Source organism: Gouania willdenowi, chromosome 12, assembly GCF_900634775.1.
Source record: "Gouania willdenowi chromosome 12, fGouWil2.1, whole genome shotgun sequence".
NCBI lineage: Eukaryota > Metazoa > Chordata > Actinopteri > Blenniiformes > Gobiesocidae > Gouania > Gouania willdenowi.
Window position 1 is genome coordinate 30,578,764 of NC_041055.1, and position 19,980 is coordinate 30,598,743.

The 19,980-nt window shown below is 36.1% G+C and overlaps 1 protein-coding gene across 2 annotated transcripts in view; it reads right to left on the reverse strand.

Moving 5' to 3' along the window:
* Positions 1–19,980, reverse strand: part of col5a1 (procollagen, type V, alpha 1) — a 109,194-nt gene that overhangs the window by 73,442 nt on the left and 15,772 nt on the right. For both annotated transcript variants that reach the window (XM_028463534.1, XM_028463533.1), the window contains exon 2: positions 9,378–9,545. In XM_028463534.1, the coding sequence (XP_028319335.1) occupies positions 9,378–9,545 (168 nt within the window). The remainder of the gene's footprint in view (positions 1–9,377; positions 9,546–19,980) is intronic.

Here is a 19,980-nt window from a genome sequence, read left to right on the forward strand (position 1 = left end):
ACCTGGCAAACAACTTGGAACTTGGACTTGCGCTGTCTGAATACCAGTATATAATTTAAAAGGCTACTGTGACCACATGTGGGTTAAGGCGGTACTTTATACACTGTCCTGAGTGCTAGAACTTGTATTTACTACGTTATATTAGATCAGAGATTTTGTAAGATCACTGGAACACTTGTGATGGACGGAAATGTAACTAAATCGGTGGAATATGTCACAAAAACATTAGGCATTCAATGAATACTCCAGAAATGTGGGGTTTGAAACAACAAGGATAGAATGGACTTGTGTTGGAATCCAAAGGAGTGACTTGAGACCAGATTTGTGAAAAGAATGTAAAAATGAGTCCAGAGTGACTGACGTCCAGCAAAGCAATGAATGACAAGCATTAATGACAAAAGCATGTGATTCCTCAGAGATTTTTCTTCAAACTCCACGTCTCCCACAGTGGATGGATCTAACAGACCATGAAACCGTCCAACAAGCAGGAATTCAAGAATTTAAACTTTTGATTGGAAATTAAAGATATTTGCAAGGCAATAGTGTTGAAACCAAGATCATTAAAATGCTTAGAGATATTGGATACCATCTGTCAGCTCTAAGGTCCAGTCTTTTATATTTATATCTTTGTGTTTAAGGGGCGTGTCAAACTCATTTTAAGGGCCAAATACTGATCAGTTTGATCTGAAGTGGGCCGTAGATTTCAAGACATTTTAACGATAATATGCCCTACTTTGCACTTCCACGTTTAATATGTAACTTAATGCTTGGATATTGTTTCATATCATCTACATTTACTTGAATTTGTGATTAATTTGCATTTATTTTGGGGAAACTTTGTGGAAGAATTGGAGAAAAATTGCACGATTTTGGAAAAGTTTGCCTTTAAAAGTCACAGCCATCATGGGATATAAATATGTGAGCACTTTGCAAATATTGTAAAGTTTCATTGAATTTGTGTATTTTGAGGTTCTACAATATCTACAATCAAATTAGTTGATAATTTACATTTTACACATTGATTCTTCTTTTACGTTCTCCTGTAGGACAAATTGGATGCTCGAGTCTAAAGGGCCGGAATTGGCCCCCGGGCCTTGACTTTGACACACGTGGTTTAAGCGATTCCATTAGTAGGGTGTTCTATGAGACTCCAGAGAGAGGATTCCTGGCAAACAGAACAGATATGTGAAGCTCAGACTAGACGTAAGGCAAGTCAAGTGTTTAGTTTTGTTGTATTTTCGTGGAAACATCCGTCTAGTCTTGAGTTACGAGCAACGTGGATTATATTTAATACAAATAAACCACAGAAATCCCAGTATTGAGTCTTTGCCACTTTCCACAGACTGGAGATTTCTAGGAGAATGTGTTGTTGTTGTTGACACACATGGTACCAGAGGTGAAAGTAACTGATTACTCACTCAAGTACTCACGTTACTGTAATCAAATTGCTTTTATGGGTAGAATATTTCTAAATCAGTGATTTTACTGGTACTTAAGTACATTTTAAAATAAGTAAAGTCATTACTGAGAAAATTATTATTTTTTGTTTTAAAATGATCAACAGACATCGTGAAACCACAAAAAAATGGTTTCAAACGTACTGCACGGTGCCAAAACAGCATTAAATGGAGGTTATTTTCTCAGAGCATTTATTAGTTATTATTTTAAACATTATTTTTGACCTATTATCCTTTATGTAATGTTTATTATTTATTTATTTATTATTATTATTATTATTATTATTATTATTATTATTATTATTATTATTATTATTATTATTATTATTATTATTATTATTATTATTTATACTTTTTTAATTATTATTTATAAATTATTATAAATCTTTCTGTTATTTCAGCTTTGGATGGAATTCATTGGTGTTATTTTATTTAAAAAAAAAAAAAATTCTACGTTTTGTGGAAAATAAATTAAGTTACAATTCTAAGTTTCTACATGAGATGTTTACTGTGCGCAGGTGAACCATGGCAAGATTTATGACCAAAAATAAATGTACTCTTGACACTTCTGCATGGTACCATTAAAACCCTTTCAGAATAAAAGCATACAAGCTTAGAAACAGCTCGATAAGGAAAAGTTCAGCAGGTGCAGAAGCATCGAGTAAAAGAAGTAGACAAATACATTGAACGTTCTTTGTTTTTGTTCCGCTGTCCTTTCAACATCTGCATGTCTTTTTGTCTTCCTGTTTTGTTTCCTATAGTTTCGTCCTTCATTAAAAGCAGGTGTTGAATCACATCATGCAGAGCGCACATGCCAAGGAACTCTACTAAGCATTGTGTGAGAAACCTAGTGTTAACAGACCAATGCAAGGGTCGAGTGATGTGATGCAGTGAGAAGATGGCTCACGTTTAGAGGAGGGGGTTTCAGTCAACAGGCCAAATCCTTTTTGGCTGGTTGAGTTTACACAATAAAAGCACAACCATGCAAAAAACGTAAAGGCAAGGGGAAAACAAAATGGGGAAAAAAAAAAATAAAGAAAGGTTTATTGCTTTCATTTGTAACCATTTACACTTGAGCCTTGCCCGTCACACCGACAATAAATCAGTGCTGGCTCAGGACGAGCTGTTTGTTTAGAGGTGAAAGGTCAGCCACGAGGTGAAAAGGACACTGGGAGAGACCACGACCAATGGGTGAGAATATGAAACGCAAAAGAAGAGAATGCTCCAAAAGTTAGGACAAAAAAAAAGGGCTTGAATCAGTAATAATCCCTAGAAACCATATATTCATTTATTATTTATTCAGTTTTTTCACATTATTATTATTATTATTATTGAGCCTGTCAGGCCTTCATCTGGTAACTGTACATTAATGTTAGCCTGACTTCATTAAATGATGCATTTGAATGTGTAGATCAAAATCTAAATGTTAAATCCAGATCTAATTGGTAGCTCTAAAGGCTAAATGCTATATCTTAAATCTTAATGTTAAATGTAAATTTAAACGTTAAATCAAAATGTTAAATGCAAATCTAAATGTTAAATGTAAATCTAAATGTTAAATGTAAATTTAAACATTAAATCAAAATGTTAAATGCAAATCTAAATGTTAAATGTAAATCTAAATGTTAAATCTAAATGTTAAATGCAAATCTAAATGTTAAATCTAGATCTAAATTTAACATTTAGGTCAATTAAATGTTGAATATTAAATTCAAATCTAAATTTAAATCTAGATCTGAATTTAACATTTAGGTGTGTTAAATGTTGAATATTAAATCTAAGTCTTAAATCTAAATCTTAAATTAAATCTAAATCTTAAATGTTAAATCTAAATGTTGTATTTAAATCTAAATCTTCAATCTAAATGTTAAATCTAATCTAAATGTTAAATATTGAATCCAGATCTAAGTGGTAAATCTTGATCTAAATGGTAAATCTAAATGCTAAATGTTCAACCTAAATTCTAAATGGCAAATCTGAATCTTAAATTTAAATGTTAAATGACAAATCTAAACCTAAATGGTAAAACTAAATGGTAAATGTGAAATATAAATGTTAAATATAAATATAAATGTTAAATATAAATGTCACGAGTGTAACTAAATATTTAGTTAATATGCAAATTCACCGAAAGTACCGAAATAAAAGATTTAGATGTAATGTTTAACATTTAGATTTAGATTTAACATTTAGATTTAGATTTAACGTTTAGATTTAACATTGACATATTTTTATGAAAAAAAATAGCACAAATTCACAAATATTGCTGTAAATCTGGTCAAAAATAAGACAAACAAATTCACATACGTTTGTAAATGGCGCATTAGAGCGTGGAGCATGTAAATGGATTATTTTAGTAACCTTGTCTCACCAGAACACCCACAAATCTGCCAATTCTCAAACCCTGAGTTCACCTTTGCACCTTGAAGTAGGAAATGATACTGGAAAACCGTGAGGTTGAATTTTTTTCATATGCCCCATAATGAGGGATTTTTTACGTTTAATAAAGCATTTGGTTTTTGTTTTGTTTATTGCTGGAAACAATGATATATTTTGGTTTTGATAATGAACCCTAATAAATAACTTTGGAGATTCCTTCACTCAGTGGTGCCCAAACACCGGGCTGCAGACTTGTACCGTTCCGTGGACCATTTGGTGCCAGGCCACAAAGAAAAAAAAATACAGATTTTAATTTGTTTATTTTTATCCCTTGTGGCGCTCTTTTAGCTAAAACCCCTTTTTTCACTAAGTTTTAGTTTATTTACTTATCTCTAGATCTTTTTTGGTTTCCTTGTGTTAACTCTGAGGCTACGTCTGAATAGTCCCTCCTATCTCCTTTCCTATCCACAGTTCCTTAACCCCGTGGAAGAAGTCACGGGGTTAAGGAAAGGTGTTAGGAGAGGAGTTAGGAAACAGCCATCACGTTTGTTTTGACAATCAGACGCACTTCCACTAGGTGATGAAATAATCCGACGGCCGCGAAGGTTAGTGACGTCTGTCGTGGTGAAAAAACTACAAATTTCCGAAAAAGGACTAAATTTATAACAAAAATTTTTAACTAACCCTAACCCTAGCCCTATGCTGATATGATCTAAAAAATCACAAGGTTTAAATGTAAATCAAAGGAAAGGAGGCTACCAGGCTACGAGGAACAGAAGTGAAACTAAAAGAATGTCGCATTGAGAATGGTTGCTCACTAATATGAATTATGTTGAATAAAACATAATGTGGCTAAAGATGTAGCAGATTTCTTATTCTTTAACCACAGAGTGTCTGTTTTATGTCAGTTATAATCTGATAATATGTCTTACATATAATAAAATATGGGTTTTAGATTATTAATTTAAAGTTGTTCAAGACATATTGTTGCATTGAACTTGCATGATCACCGTTACTTGTCAGCGCTCGGTGTGCATGTCCCTTTAAATGTTGTCGCCGCAAGGAATTGTGGGTCAGCATTATCTCGTCTCCTTTGGTAAAGGATGCATCAGTGTTTCCTCGGCTAAAGGAGGTAAAAAAGGAAGCATTGAGCCTCTTTTCCTCAGCTTAAAGTGAACTTGTTATCACGGCCACCACTTAAACACTTCCGGGGGTGAAGGAACAGTGGTTAGGAAAGGAGATAGGAGGGACTATTTGGACGCAGCCTCTGAGTATATTTGTAATCCCAGGTCTTCCTGCTCGTGACTCCACCTCCCTGTGATGTCATCGTGTTTGGGTTGTGTGTGATTCGCTCCCTCCTGTTTGGCACTCAGGTGTGGCTCGTTCCTAATCAGTATTAAGCTGATTGTTTGGACACAGAATGGATTTGGTTTCATGTCATTACTTTTTAACCTTGGGTTTTTGGGACTTATCTTTTTTATAACTCTTTAACTGGGTTTTTTTGGTAAAAATGTTTAAATGTTCTCGTTAAATGTAATGATAGTATTCTGTAATGATGAAGTGGCTTTTCCATTGAAACTAATGCAAAATAGGCCAGGAATCACTTGAGTTTTTATCAGGGTTAATGCTTTTACTTTAGTAGTAATGTTACGTTTGCTAACTTGGTTAACTGAGGAATTACACCATTGGCTTAAATGATGGATGAATTTAAAATGTTTCAGTAGTTAAATAAATAAAGGTTTGTATAACGAAAAAAGGATTATAAATGTAACAAACTGGAAAATACACTTTATTATGTAAAATGTTATGCTTGTGGTTATGACAACATTTTATTTGATATTACGTCTTGGTGCACAAAACAGAACAGCTCCTGGATTTAGAGCTTGTGGTCATAGCTTGGGTCATTTCAACTTTATATTGCATGTTGTGCAGTGAACGCATTAATTTGAAGGGCTAGTGCTGACAAGCCAAAGTAGTTTACAAAGTGTGAACGCCAAGTCAAAACCAAAGCAGCTTGTAATGACGCAAACTAGTTGGAGCAGGAGTGTTTAAGTCATTTTAGTTCAGGGGCCAAATACGGAGCAGTTTGAAAGATATTAAGCGGGAAAACAAGTAATTTCAACAGTATTATTATTATTCAGAGCCATTTGATTCACCTGCGGGTATGTGTGTGTGCACGAGTGTTTGTGTGCCCCCACAACATGAGTGTTTGTGTGTGAGTGCGCATGAATGCTTGTGTTTGTGTGTTTACCACTCGTGTGTGATCACGCATGAGTGTGTGTGTTCACCAAGAGTGTTTGTGTTCGTGCACCACGAGTGTTATTGTGCATGTGCACACGAGTATTTGTAAATGGGCACGCATGAGTGTTTGTGTGTGTTCACCACGAGTGTTTGTGCGTGTGTGCACCACGAGTGCTTGTGCGCGTGTTCACCACGAGTGTTTGTGTGCGTGCGCACCACGAGTGTTTGTGCGCGTGCGCACCACGCGTGTTTGTGCGCGTGCGCACCACGAGTGTTTGTGCGCGTGCGCACCACGAGTGTTTGTGCGCGTGCGCACCACGAGTGTTTGTGCGCGTGCGCACCACGAGTGTTTGTGTGCGTGTTCACCACGAGTGTTTGTGTGTATGTGCACACAAGTATTTGTGTATGGGCGTGCATGAGTGTTTGTGTGTGTGTGCACCACGAGTGTGTGCGTGCAAACAAGTGTTCGTGTGATTCATGTTTTTTCTCATTTTTACTTTCTCCTGGGGACCAAATTGAATGCTCCAAATGGCCAGGTTTGGCCCCCGGGGCCGTGAGTTTGACACGTGTGAGTTAGAGGCTTTTAATGTGGGAACAGGTTTATTTAGGTAGGCTCTTCTCTGCTTTTGGTTTCATGAATCATCTCTTCCACACGTTTGCCTAATGAGTGCACGTCTACACTTGCTCCTATTCGACACGTCGTCACACACTGTGTGTCTGTGGTTATGGGACGATGGAGTCAGTGTTCCTACACGTGGCGTTTGTGGTTTTATTTAACAACAAAATTATGATCGTAGCAAAGCCGTTATGTTTCAGTTTTTATTAATCACTTTTTCTCACCGTGTGGAAGGCAACGCTCGTAGCTCCGAGCCAAAATTCTTACCCAGTAGCCAACTTTACTAACAAGAGGAAAAATTAAACGTTAGCAATGATCTCACAGCTTCAGCTGGAATATATTAGACGTATGTGCACAGAACATAAGGGGAGACACAAATCTGTGAGTGAAGTTTAAATCCTTCAAAGCCACAGACTGCGGGGTGTTGATTTTAAAGTTATGCATGCTAAAATAAAATAAAAAACCAACATTTAGCAGCAAACCGCGTTTCAAAAATGTTTCTTTTGACTGGATTTACAGCAATATTTGTGAAATTTATGATTTTTTTTTTCTTGTAAAAATGTCGATGTTGAATTTAAATGGTAAATCTAGATCTAAATGTTAAATTTTAAATCTAAATCTTACATTTAAATATAAATGTTAAATCTAAATGCTAAATTTTAAATCTAAACCTAAATCGAAAAGTTAAATCTAAATTCAAATGTTAAATCTAAATGTTGAATTTAAATAGTAAATGTTAAATCTAAATCTAAATGGTAAATCTTTATAGTAAATCTTAAATCTAAATGGTAAATCTATATAATAAATGTTAAATCTAAATGGTAAATCTATATAGTAAATCTTAAATCTAAATGGTAAATGTTAAATCTAAATCTTAAATGTTAAGTCTAAATCTAAATGTTAAATCTAAATGGTAAATGTTAAAACTAAATGTTAAATCTAAATCTAAATGTTAAATATAAAATCTTAATGTGACAGGTGGAACTAAATATTTTGCTAATATGCAAATTCACTGGAAATATCAAAATAAAAGATTTAGATTTAATATTTAACATTTTGATTTAACATTGACATTTTTCCAAGAAAAAAATATCACAAATTGAACAAATATTGCTGTAAATCTGGTAAAAAAAATTGCTGTTTATTTTAGCATGCAAAACTTTACAATCGGCCAAGCTAGTTATTCTGTTCGCACCTTAAAGACTGTACCACGCTAGCTATGGGACTCCTCTATGTTGGTTTGTTTTTATGTGAACTGTTATTTTGGATGATCCAGCGTAGCGTGTGGGTAATTATAGCTGAAAGAAGATGCACAACATGGGGCGAGGCTGTCACGCTGCATCAAAGTGGGTGTTTGTTTGATTAAAGATGATATGTTGGCCTGAGGCTACGCTGCTAGCATTAAAGCAGGAGTTGTATGAGTTGTACTGTTGATCAAAGGCCAAGCAACGTCTAAGAGAACGACCTTAAAATGACTTGATTCTAATGTAAACCTAATGGAACTTACAAAGTCATTTATACACCGTTTAGTTTACGCAGATCGTGACATTTTCAAATTATGTCCCACAAAAAAAAAATAATAATAATAATTCCTGTAGGTCTGCAGCCACTTCTGAGAAAATAAAAGAAGGGGAAAATGATGACGCTCCAGGGAGAATACAAAGGAGGAGGAGAGAAAGGAGAAAATCACAGAGCAGTATAACTCAAAGCCACGTCAGCACAATAGCAGACAGCAGCAGAAGTGGAACCCCACTGAATTTTGAAAACTTAATGTTTATTATCACGAAATTTCTGAATTTTTTTTAGACCAAAGTGCGTGGGATGTCCTGAAAATGTGTTGAAATGACATGGAATGACTCAGATTAAACAGGCACAGACTGCCCTCAGAAGGATAAAGTGGACCTAGTAAAGTTGACATAAGTCATTGGTTCTCAAACTGTGGGATGCGTCCCAGATGTCATAACAGGGGAGTGCTAGAATGTAAGAATTATTCATTATTACTGAATTAATAATGCTTCACAATATGTGATTGCACATTGTATGTTATTTGTATTTGTTTTAAGGAGAAGAAGCACAATTGGTTACAGGTTACATATTTGACCCATTTTGTTGACATTTTATTGGGATAATGGGGTGGGTGGAGTTTACTGAACATCTTTGGCTTTTTAAAGATCACAGAAATATAAGTTTGGAAATTAGTGACATAGGTAATCAAATTATTAGAGCTGATATACCGACTACAGATAATTAGGAAGTTTCTTTCCAGTCGTGTTAAAGTTTTATATTAATTGAAATCAAATGTCTCTTGATATCAGCAAAAAAATCATTAGATTATATTGGCCTACATCTAAAATCTTTGATATCATACATGTTTGTTACTTTTATTGGATTTATTGAGGTTATTTTTCAGGGTCTTCTCGATTATTGTGGAATATTCTTATGTTTGAGGATGAAAATTCTCTAACCCATTGATTATAAAATAAATGGGTCATTTTTTTTTCTCATACCTACTGTTGCTGAATATTGTTCTCTGTTTGAGAAACATCACTTAATCGAGCCTTTTATAACATTTCTCACTATAAAATAAGTAATAAGTGTGTATGACTTGTGCTGTTCTAAATTGGTTTTGACCAATATGCAAAAACAGGAAGTAGAAAGTGAAACAGGAAGTAGAAAGTCCTCACCTGGGTACAGCTGTTTGGTGGGGGCGCTGAGCTGGGCATCTTTGGATACTCTGTAGGCCACATCGGCTCCTTGTGTTGATTTCCTATGTGTGCACAAACCCGTTGTTTTCGAAACACCTTCAGGTAAACTGTGGAAATCTAAAATCTTCAAGAGGTCTGCTGGTTCGGCTACGGAGAGAAAGAAACAGGAAGAAAAAACAGCGTTTAGAGTAAATTCTGCCTCGATTTTTGACTTAAAAGCACAAATGACTCCCAAACCAACGGCCCAAGCGTTCCTGTAGACGTGAGGATTGACCTTTAGCCACAGAATCACACAAACAACCTAAACACACACACACACACACACACACACAAAAACAAGGTGGACTATGTCCATCTGAACACCTACAGACAGACAGGGCCAGGACAAACACTGAAGCGAAGAAACGGACCAAACACAGGACAAGTACGAGGTTTTATGGGACAGGAATGTGTGCTAGCTTATCCCACATGTGTAAAACTCGTGGCCCGCGGGCCAAATCTGGCCCTTTGGAGCATCCAATCCGGCCCGCAGGAGAAAATAAAAATTACAGAGAAAACATGAATCATTGTGTAAACGAAACTCAACACTCCCGGTGCTTATATAGCACGATTTCAGTTAGTTTTAATGTTAAAGTGTTGAAAAAACTCAACATTCTAACAAAATCCTTATATTTTCCTAAAATTATGACATAATATTTCCCTTAAATAAATAGAAATTGGTCAGAAAATCTAGGAAATTGACAGTAAAGATCCTGGACTGATACTGTATCTGTCACCTATTGCTTGGATATGGTCGGTTTCTTACATATTTTGTATTTTATTTGTACATAGAAGTGCAAACTAGGGCACAATAATGTTGAAATTACTCGTTTTTTAGCATAAAATCTGTGGCCCACTTGAAACCAAACTGCTCTGTATTTGGCCCCTGAACTAAAATGAGTTTCACACCCCTGCTCTATCCAGAGAGAGGAGCTGCCTGTGGAAAAGCCTAAATCCAAATGTTAAACAAAACGTGCACGTGCACATCAAATCAATTAGGAGAGAAAATCTTGCATTGGTTGCGGTCGAGAGGTTTGAACTGAAGGTGTTGCAGCACAGACTCATACTTATCAACTGAAGTAAAGGACTTATTTCTGAATCTAAGTGCCCTCTTTTTCTGAATAAAACGAATTAAAAACAACTATAGATCATAATAATGGAATGAATGAGTGATAACACACATTTCAAAGAATCTCATTTTGTAAATAAGTGAATGAAACAGTATTTATTGCAGTGGTTCTCAACCTTTTTTTGGATCGTGACCCCATTTTGATTTCAAGAATTTCAGGCGACCCCAAGGACATTTTTTTTTTTCCTAGAATTAGTTTTTAATCATGTGTTGATTTTTTTAAACTGCGTTTTAGTTGAGCTAGATTGAAATTTCACAAAGTGAAAGTATAGAAAGAAGATTGTGTTGTTTTAATTAAAACAAAAAAATTAAAAAAATTCTAAAATCTATTTTAAATGAATTTCAGGCGGCCCAATTTATCCTAAACTTTATTTAGGGCACTTTTCATAAATAAAATATAATTTAAAGTGCTTTACATCATTAAAACCTTAACATTTAAAATTTAAACTCCAGGTGACCCCACATGGGGTCCCGACCCCAAGGTTGAAAAACACTGATGTAGAGGCTCCTGAATAGATTTCTGGTCATCTCACGCCTGGGGTGGAACCAAGACTGACACTTCATTTGTTAATTTTCCTGTCACTCAAATGCCTCCTGTAGTGCCATCGCGTAACCCTAGGGGTACACGTACCCCCATTTGAGAAACACAGCTCTAAACAAAACCTACTAAGACATTTTTATTCCATAATTAATCCCAAATGAGGAGCTCACCCAGCAGATTAAGTCTGATCTAAACCACACATAAAACAGTAAAAACTAATCAGTGTGAGTGTTTTTATAGAAAATTCATGATTGATGAGATAAAAAAAAAATAGTTTCTCACAAAATTGTCCAAAAGGCAGAATTAAACATCATTAAACCTCATTCTGACAGAAATCTATTAAATATTCTTTGAGCCTTAAGGAATATGATGTTAGTTCCTGACTGACCCCAAACACCGGGCCACGGACCGATAATTCCCAAGTGTGGCGTGGCCAGAAAGAACTCATAAGGACACATTAAGGCTATCAGCAGACGCTGCTGAGGAAGACTGGCAGTTGACAGTCAAAACATGTCAGGAGACCAAAAAAAAGGAAATCTCCCAGAAAAACAGTTGTCTGAATATACAGAAACCTTAAAATCCCAGGTGTTTTATTTTGAAAAAACAGTGGCCACATGATGCAATCACACACTCCCGAACATAGCCACCCATCACACACACACACACACACACACACACACACACACACACACACACACACACACACACACACACACTGGTTTCCATCAAAGGCACCAGGCACAGATAAGAGGGCGGGGCTTCGTACCAGCTCACATTTCACATTTCACTTCACCTGAACATAAAACCTCAAATCTGATCAGAATTGTGTGTGTTTTTCTTGTAGTTTTGCGTGTTTTTGGAGTTTTTGGAGTAAATTGGTGTATGTTTGTTGTCCTTTTGCGTGTTTTTGGAGTTATTGTGTTTAGTTTTGTTGTTGTTTTGTGTGTTTTTGGAGTTATTTTGTGTTTTTTTCTTGTCGTTCTGAAAGGAAAACACACAGACAGGAGTTTATCATTCATTTAGCTCTGAATCCAGTCTGAGGACACATTTTTTTTTCCTGTGGCAAGATGGAAGCGTAACATTTTTGCCATTATACATTATATATTATATTATACAGTACTAGGGATGCATCGAAATGAAAATTCTCTGCCGAAACCGAAAACGAGAAAACAAGATTTTAGGTAGATTTTCACATTTAACAAGTTGTAGCTTTGACATGAAGTAGGAGGTTGGAAAATCCCATATTCCAAATTGTCTGGAATCTGAATAATATTATACTGAATTTTAATTAAAAAAACATCCATCTATCCATCAATTTTCTGACCCGCTTACTCCTTTTTTCTCAGGGTCTCGGGGTCAGCTGTGATGGGGTGTTAGGCGGAGGGTACACCCCAGACAGGGTACCAGTCCATACACACACAGACGAACACTCATGTTTACTCCTATGGGCAATTCAGAGACTTTAATCAAACGAAGAGTCATGTTTGTTGGATTGTGGGAGAAAGCCCATGCAAACTCCACACAGAACGAACCCACGTGTCCACCCCAGGGCTTGAACCAAGGACCTTCTTGCTACCAAAAAAAATAAATTCTATTATTTTCTTCACTTCACTAAATAAAACAAGATCAAAATGAGAGATGAGGTGAGCATTGTCATCTAAAGAGTGGATAACCAAATAACAAAACCTGAAACTTGTGCCCTGAAAACAGCTGCTTTGACAGTAATCCCCTCCAACCTGGCAACACTCAACAGTATTTAACCTATTAAGAAACAGAGCCATTAATCACTATGAGTGTACACGTTTAGGAAATCACTAATAGTTAACCTGCGGGGAAGGTTCTCGGATGGTTGTAAACCTAACTTCATATTTGACTACTTTTCTCAAACCACAATTTCAGCTTGACTCCATCCATGAAGGTTTGGGAGGAATTATTTGTGTGTGTGTGTGTGTGTGTGTGTGTTTTTGTCGGAATAGGGAACATTTGTGGCTGTCTGAGGAAAAAAATGTCATATGTTCTTTGGTTAACCACAATTCTTGTTCATATGTTTTAACAGAAAATACATTTTTTTGCCAGTTTACGAGTCAAGTTGTTGCTTCTGATGAGTCATCCCCACATGTTTTTTTGTAGTTAAAAATGATCATTGGTAAGGACTCGGAGTCACTGGCTGGGCATTATACTGTGGATATGACTCAGCAATTTATCTTTAATACCCACAAGGGGTCAAGAAGCTAATGCTAATTTCATCAGGACAGTTAAAAAGCAGAGAGAAACAACAACATACAGTATGTACACATCCACTCCCACTGGGAACCTTTTATTAGTACATAACTAAAAATGTACAGCACTAATATAGATTTCTATGCATTATTTGCCTATTCTGCCTACCACATGCTTTGGATGATGGCGAGACACTAGAAGTTTCTTAACGCTGTAGGTAGTAGAGTTTAATGAGGTCTGAATCAACATTTTAGTGCCTAGACATTTTCTGGTGATTGAAAAGTTCCTCCATAACAGAGGGACATTGAGTTTTGTGTTTTTATTTGAGGTTTTTCAATCGATAGTCTGTTCAATCTCACCAAATTCTAATTCAGTTTTGCCATCTTGATTTAAACATGCTACTTTTGGCTATGCAGGCCATTCTGTGTGACAAAGCCACATGGTCCCCAAACACCTAGCCGTGGACTGGTACCGGTCCCCGAACCGCTCGGTACAGTGTCTCAAAGAACAAAAAAAGTCTTCAAAAATGACAATACTGTTTTAGTTTTGTTATTGTATTTTTATGAGGAGTCCTATTTTACTTTATACAATTGCCACCACGCAAGTAACCCACCTCTCCTTCCAAATCCATAGAAAGTCAGTCCGGTATGATAGTGGTCAATGACACAACAAAAGGTCAAGGATGAGTGGTCATAAATGTATCTATTTATGTGACAATTTCCTAAAATCTAAAAGCTCAATTAAACAAGAGAATATCTATTACAATACTAAACCCTGAGGTTGTCTAGGGTGGGGGTGGAGCTCCTGAAGCAGTCAAGACACGCCCATGAAATACCATACCATAAAATTGCCAAATAACAATCTATGCTACGCTAACTACCTACTCAACACTCACTATGTCTGTCTATTTACAATCTACTAGCCACAGAATGCAGAATCATCAGGTGATTGTTTTTATGAGAGGGGCGGGGCCAACAGTGGAGGTTTGTGATGTAAGAAGCCACCAAAACATCACAAACCACCATTCTCAGCCAATAGCCTGGTTTTAACCCATAGAGGGCATTTTTACAACAGAATACGCCAAGTTGAAATACTTTGGCTCAAATGTCAACAGTTGGACAAGAATAAATAAATACCTAAATGTATTTTTAGCAGAAAAAAAACAATTCAAAAGGGGTGGAGAACCTTTAATCAAGATTCAAATCACTTCCATTACAACATTTTGTTATAAGGGTGTAAGAAAAGTATGATATGGCGATATATCGCGATATTTCATCACGCGATTATTGAATCGATCCAAAAAATGCCCAAATTGATTTTTTTTAAATCATGTTTTTAATGAAAATAAAAAAACCCTTTAATTGCACTAACATACAGTATACATAGCATGTAAACGCCCGGTCACTAAGTGTCATTGAACGCAGCATATTTGTTTATTTATCGTCTTAGTGGCTCCTTGTAAATACACTTATCTATCTTACTTTTTATTGTCTCTGTATCTTGCACCACAAGAGTTGTCTCTTATTGCACCTTGTGTATATTGACAATAAAAGCATTCTATTCTATTCTATTCTATTCTATTGGGCCTTGTTAAACTACCTCACTCCTCAATGCATTTTAGCCGCACGTTGATTGAATTTAAGAACTGAACAGAATCAGAATCAGAACAAAAGTTAAACTTTTTTGAAAATTGATAAATATACCACTTGTTTTTAATATTTGTACTTTAATTACAGTTAGTTATCATTTACTTGTTCTCACAAGTTTAAAAAAATAAATAAATAAATTGTATTTCATACCATTTTGTACTTGTAAAGGTTAAATTTGTAATTATTTATATTGTGATATATTGCAATGTGTATCGCATTGTTTAGTATCGGGATATTTTGGGATAAATTGTATAGTATCGTGTCAGTTTCCTATACCTATGAAGTTAAAACCTTGCTTTTCAACTCCAGGTATTTTTTTTTAATTTTTTCATGTAATTAGATGCTGATATCTCGACGTGATATATTAAAATACTTTAGAAAAATATGAAATGCCTTTTCCAATAAAAAAGCTATTTTTCAAGATTTACAGATAGTCATAAATACACACATTACCACCGCATTAGCATTCACTCACAGACCTTCATTCATAAGTTTGTGACAGCTGAGCGCGTTTCCTAAACCACAGCCGTGGCGCTCAATCCCACCTTGTTCAGATGAGATGTTTACCCTCTTAGCGTGGCCGTTCCTCTAGAGACACCTTGGGTAGTAGATGCTTAGTGAAAATACTTCCCTTCTGACCACAGACCCTCAAATTCAAAAGGTAGGAAATCCAAACGTTACACAGAAGCTGTTTACACGACATGGTGGGGTATACCTGAGCCCAGGGTCAGTCTGGTGTTAGTACTGTATGCACTTGTTTGTAGTCATAATACTTCCAGGGCAGTGAAAAAAACACAAATGAGACTATGTTTATGTTACGGTTTCATTTATTCAGACAACTTTTTGGCCCCTGAACTCATAAGGACACATCAAAGCAATCAGCAGATGCCTCTGAGGAAGACTGACAGTTGAAAAGTGTCAGGAGATCAAAGTAAATTTCCTGTCCATAACATATTAATTTAAAAAAGAAGACAAAATGAAGAATTATTGTGACTATTTATACACAGCGGACTGTGGCCTTCAGTGCAAGTTGGAATGTTTGTGCTAATACTGTACAAAAAAAATAAGATATCAATTATCAAACACTGAATAGAAAGAAAAATGGAGAAGTAGAAGAAAAGATTAACCATAGCCTAGCAAGGAAATGACTGGAAAAGAGCAGGAAAAAGCAAGAAAAGCAGCAGAAACAAGAAAACGATTACTTTTTAATTCCATATGGGGTACATGTAATCTAATGTAAACAGGCTTTGACTGTGTTCAAACTAAGTAAAAAAATAATATGCTTACATTTACATACAAACTGATTCACATTTCTAAATGATCAGTATTCTTAATAGATCACGGGCTAAAAAATGCACAGATGATAGATAGATCACGCTGCCATATAAGGAGGTAGAATATTTTTACCAACATCTCCTGTATCTGTCCGGTTGTCTTTAAGCAGGATTTATGTCAATTTGGCAAAAATCGAACTAAAAACTGATATTACACCATTGAAGATTCAATACAATTTTGGAGGGGATTGAGATCAATTTACTGATTCCAGATCAGTTTGGATGCATTTTAGTCCTGGACTTGGTTTGTATTCAGAGAACAACTACTGATCCGCTCCAAACAGCCTCTGGTGCAGTTCTATGAGCTAACCAGTTACTGTAACTAGTTACAGTAACTGGTTACTGTAACTAGTTATAGTAACCAGTTCTATGAGCTAACCAGTTACTGTAACTAGTTACAGTAACTGGTTACTGTAACTAGTTATAGTAACCAGTTCTATGAGCTAACCAGTTACTGTAACTAGTTACAGTAACCAGTTCTATGAGCTAACCAGTTACTGTAACTAGTTACAGTAACCAGTTCTATGAGCTAACCAGTTACTGTACCTAGTTACAGTAACTGGTTACTGTAACTAGTTACAGTAACCAGTTCTATGAGCTAACCAGTTACTGTAACTAGTTACAGTAACTGGAGTACAGACTTCTCTAGGCAGAGGAACAGAAACATGAAGAAGAGGATCTCATCTAAGGGTCAAAGAAACGTCTTCCTTCTCCGTTTGTTCTTTACCAACATTCAACAATGGAGCACCAACAAGTTGTCGTGTTTTTGGTGGTTTTAAAGCCCTGGTTTGTGCCACATCGCCGGTTCTCCCACCATCCCGTGTGCTCTACGTCATCGCCGATACTTCCTGTACTTGTTCCGCTCCGAGCGCGGTTGCGTTCACGGCGCTACTAATCACTCTAGACTTTGATTGGTAATGCTCCGAGACCTGCAGAAACCATCACTCTAGAATTCACCTTTATGTCGCTCTAGATTTTGTTTGCCTGTTCACACCAACCAAACAAGGAGAACTATCAGAGCAAATGAATCCTGGAGCGTTTCAAATGCTCTAGGATCCGTCGGTGTGAAAGCACCCTTTGAAAAATGTTGTAGTTTGTAGTTGACCTATCAGTTATATTGGGTTGGTTCCTCAATTATCAAGTTTAATCCCGATAGGATTCAGATTGAGCATTTCATTGTGATTTTCCCCCTCAAAAATGGGCGTACCCATACATTTGGACCTAATTTATCATTATTACCGGGGTTAGAATTTTCTTCCAAGCGTTTAAAGTCTAAATGATCAGAGTATCTTGATCAGGATCAATGATCCAGATAAGATATTGACACTTGGTGAAGGTTTGTGTTCTCTAGCTGTGTTTCCATTACAGTTTTTCTCAAAATGAAAGCTATCTTTCTAAAGTTTCGACAAAGCATAATTCCGCTCCTCATGAAAGCGTCAAAACTTTTTAGCAATATTTGAGTGTTTTTTGGAAATTCAGGTGTTTGATGGTGTTTACATCACCAGTTTTTATTGCACTATGTAAGTTTTACACATTTCCAAGGTTAATGGAAAATGCAGCTTCTTAGGGCTTTTGTTTTTAATCAAAAAAGTTGCAACTTCTACCCCAAAAAAATTGTCTAGGCTCTGTTTCTGTAACGGGGTCTAGTTAGAGCCCGATATGCAACAACGATCCAAATTGTTATAAAAAATAATTTAATAAAACCCAGAATGTAATAACTGGTCAATAATGTAACAACGTGAGCCCAAAACGTCAAAACATTATATTATGTGGGGGGCAAAACATTTTTCCTATATAGTGTAATAAATTAATTACATCATAGTGTGTTAATGATTTATGGATTAAAGAGCTTATTGCTTTATTGTAGACAGTAGCATCATACACAAATACGTATGCATAAATATGCATATGTGTGCATTTTTGGTCATTTATTTTTTCTCACCTTCATATGCATATATGTTTATATATAAAATATATATTTTTTAAAAAGGCAAAACATTTTGGGCTCAGCATCTTGTTACATTATTGACTGGTTGTAACATTTTGGGTTTTAATTTAAACATTTTTTTATTACATTTTGGACTCAGCACTTTTGTTACATTAATAACCAGTTATTAGCAGTATATTTCGGGCTTTATTACATTTTTTTTTAACAACAATTCGGGTCTTGTTACATTTCAGATCGTTGTTACATATCGGGCTCTATCAATCCTCATCCAACATTGGTTGTGTTGTGTTTTTAAGCCTTTTATGGGATTGTTTGCCAGACGAGGGTTATGTGAGGTTTGATTGTTGTAAAAGATAATGAATTCATAAAAGTACAGTAAACGTTTGAGTTGTTTTATACGGAGCTGTAAAACATTACGACTGCTGCAAACACATTACCTGACTGCACTCGCGGACCCTTTTCCTCATCCTGTCTGTGACCCTCAGCTTGAACACCAGTTTAATAATTCTGCTTAGGGCTCAATGCCAACACTGTGGTGGATCCCATTGCTTTAAATGCCCATCCTTTCCACTATTCACACATGTGCACACACACACCCGGGCTCAGTAACAATACTTACTGACTCCAGACGCCACTGTTTCATTTGCCAGGAGGAGGGGTGAATTAGGAGGTTTTCACGGTGGGGTGGGATTAACATTCTTCTTGCTTTCACTGGCCTCCATCCTCCTCCTCCTCCTCCTTCAGCCCTTCCCTAAGTGAGGCCTAGCTCTGCCGGCGCATGCTTGACCTGGCGCTGAGGACATGGAGTAATTAGCAGCCGTAAAGAAGACCCTGCCTCACTTTGGACTTCCCCCTCCTAGAGCGCATCACGTACAGCCAGGGAGCAGATATATTTCACCTCCTTTTCTCTCCACATGTCAAGAAGACAGTTGCAAAGTCAGGGCCTCGCTGGGATGGCAGCCATTTATAGTTAGGTTTGAAACAGGACATATGATGTCATGGCTCAACTTGTTTTATTTGGAAAAGATGTTTGTTTTTTGTTTTTTAACACTCTATGCATTAGACATGTTGTGCTTCTTTTCTCTTCATATATGTTTTTATTTATTTTTCTGTTCAAGCCAAATAAGAACAAAAATAATCCTAATGAAATATAATATTGTTGTATTATGAAAATAATAATTTTCTCTCTCTCTTTTGCGCTAATGTATTGTCCTTCATTGCAATACAATTTAGTGTGAAATAGAAAATGTTGTTTTGGTTTTTTTTACTATTCACCATCCAAACCTCGTTGGTGGTCTCTCGAAAGAAAGTTTGGTATCACTTTACGTTGAAGTTTTATACATAAGGCTGACATTACGCTGTAATTATTATGACACCTGTCATTAGCATGAATAAGGTGTCATGAAGTCTGTCATTAAGTGTTGTTCACTAAATTATGACACCTTTGGAGCCATGTTGGGGAATGTACTTTGATCTCCTGACATGTTTTGACTTTCAACTGCCAGTCTTCTTCAGAGGCGTCTGCTGATCGCTTTGATGTTTCCTTGACTTCTTGTAATAATTCCAACAAGTTATTTTTGTCTTCTTTTTAAATAATGTGTTAAGTTTTCATTTATTATTAACTGTTTTTTAGGAAATGTACTTTGATCTCCTGATATGTTTCCGGAGAAGTCAAGTAAACATCAAAGCGATTGGCAGGGTTAGGGTTAGGGTAACGAATAA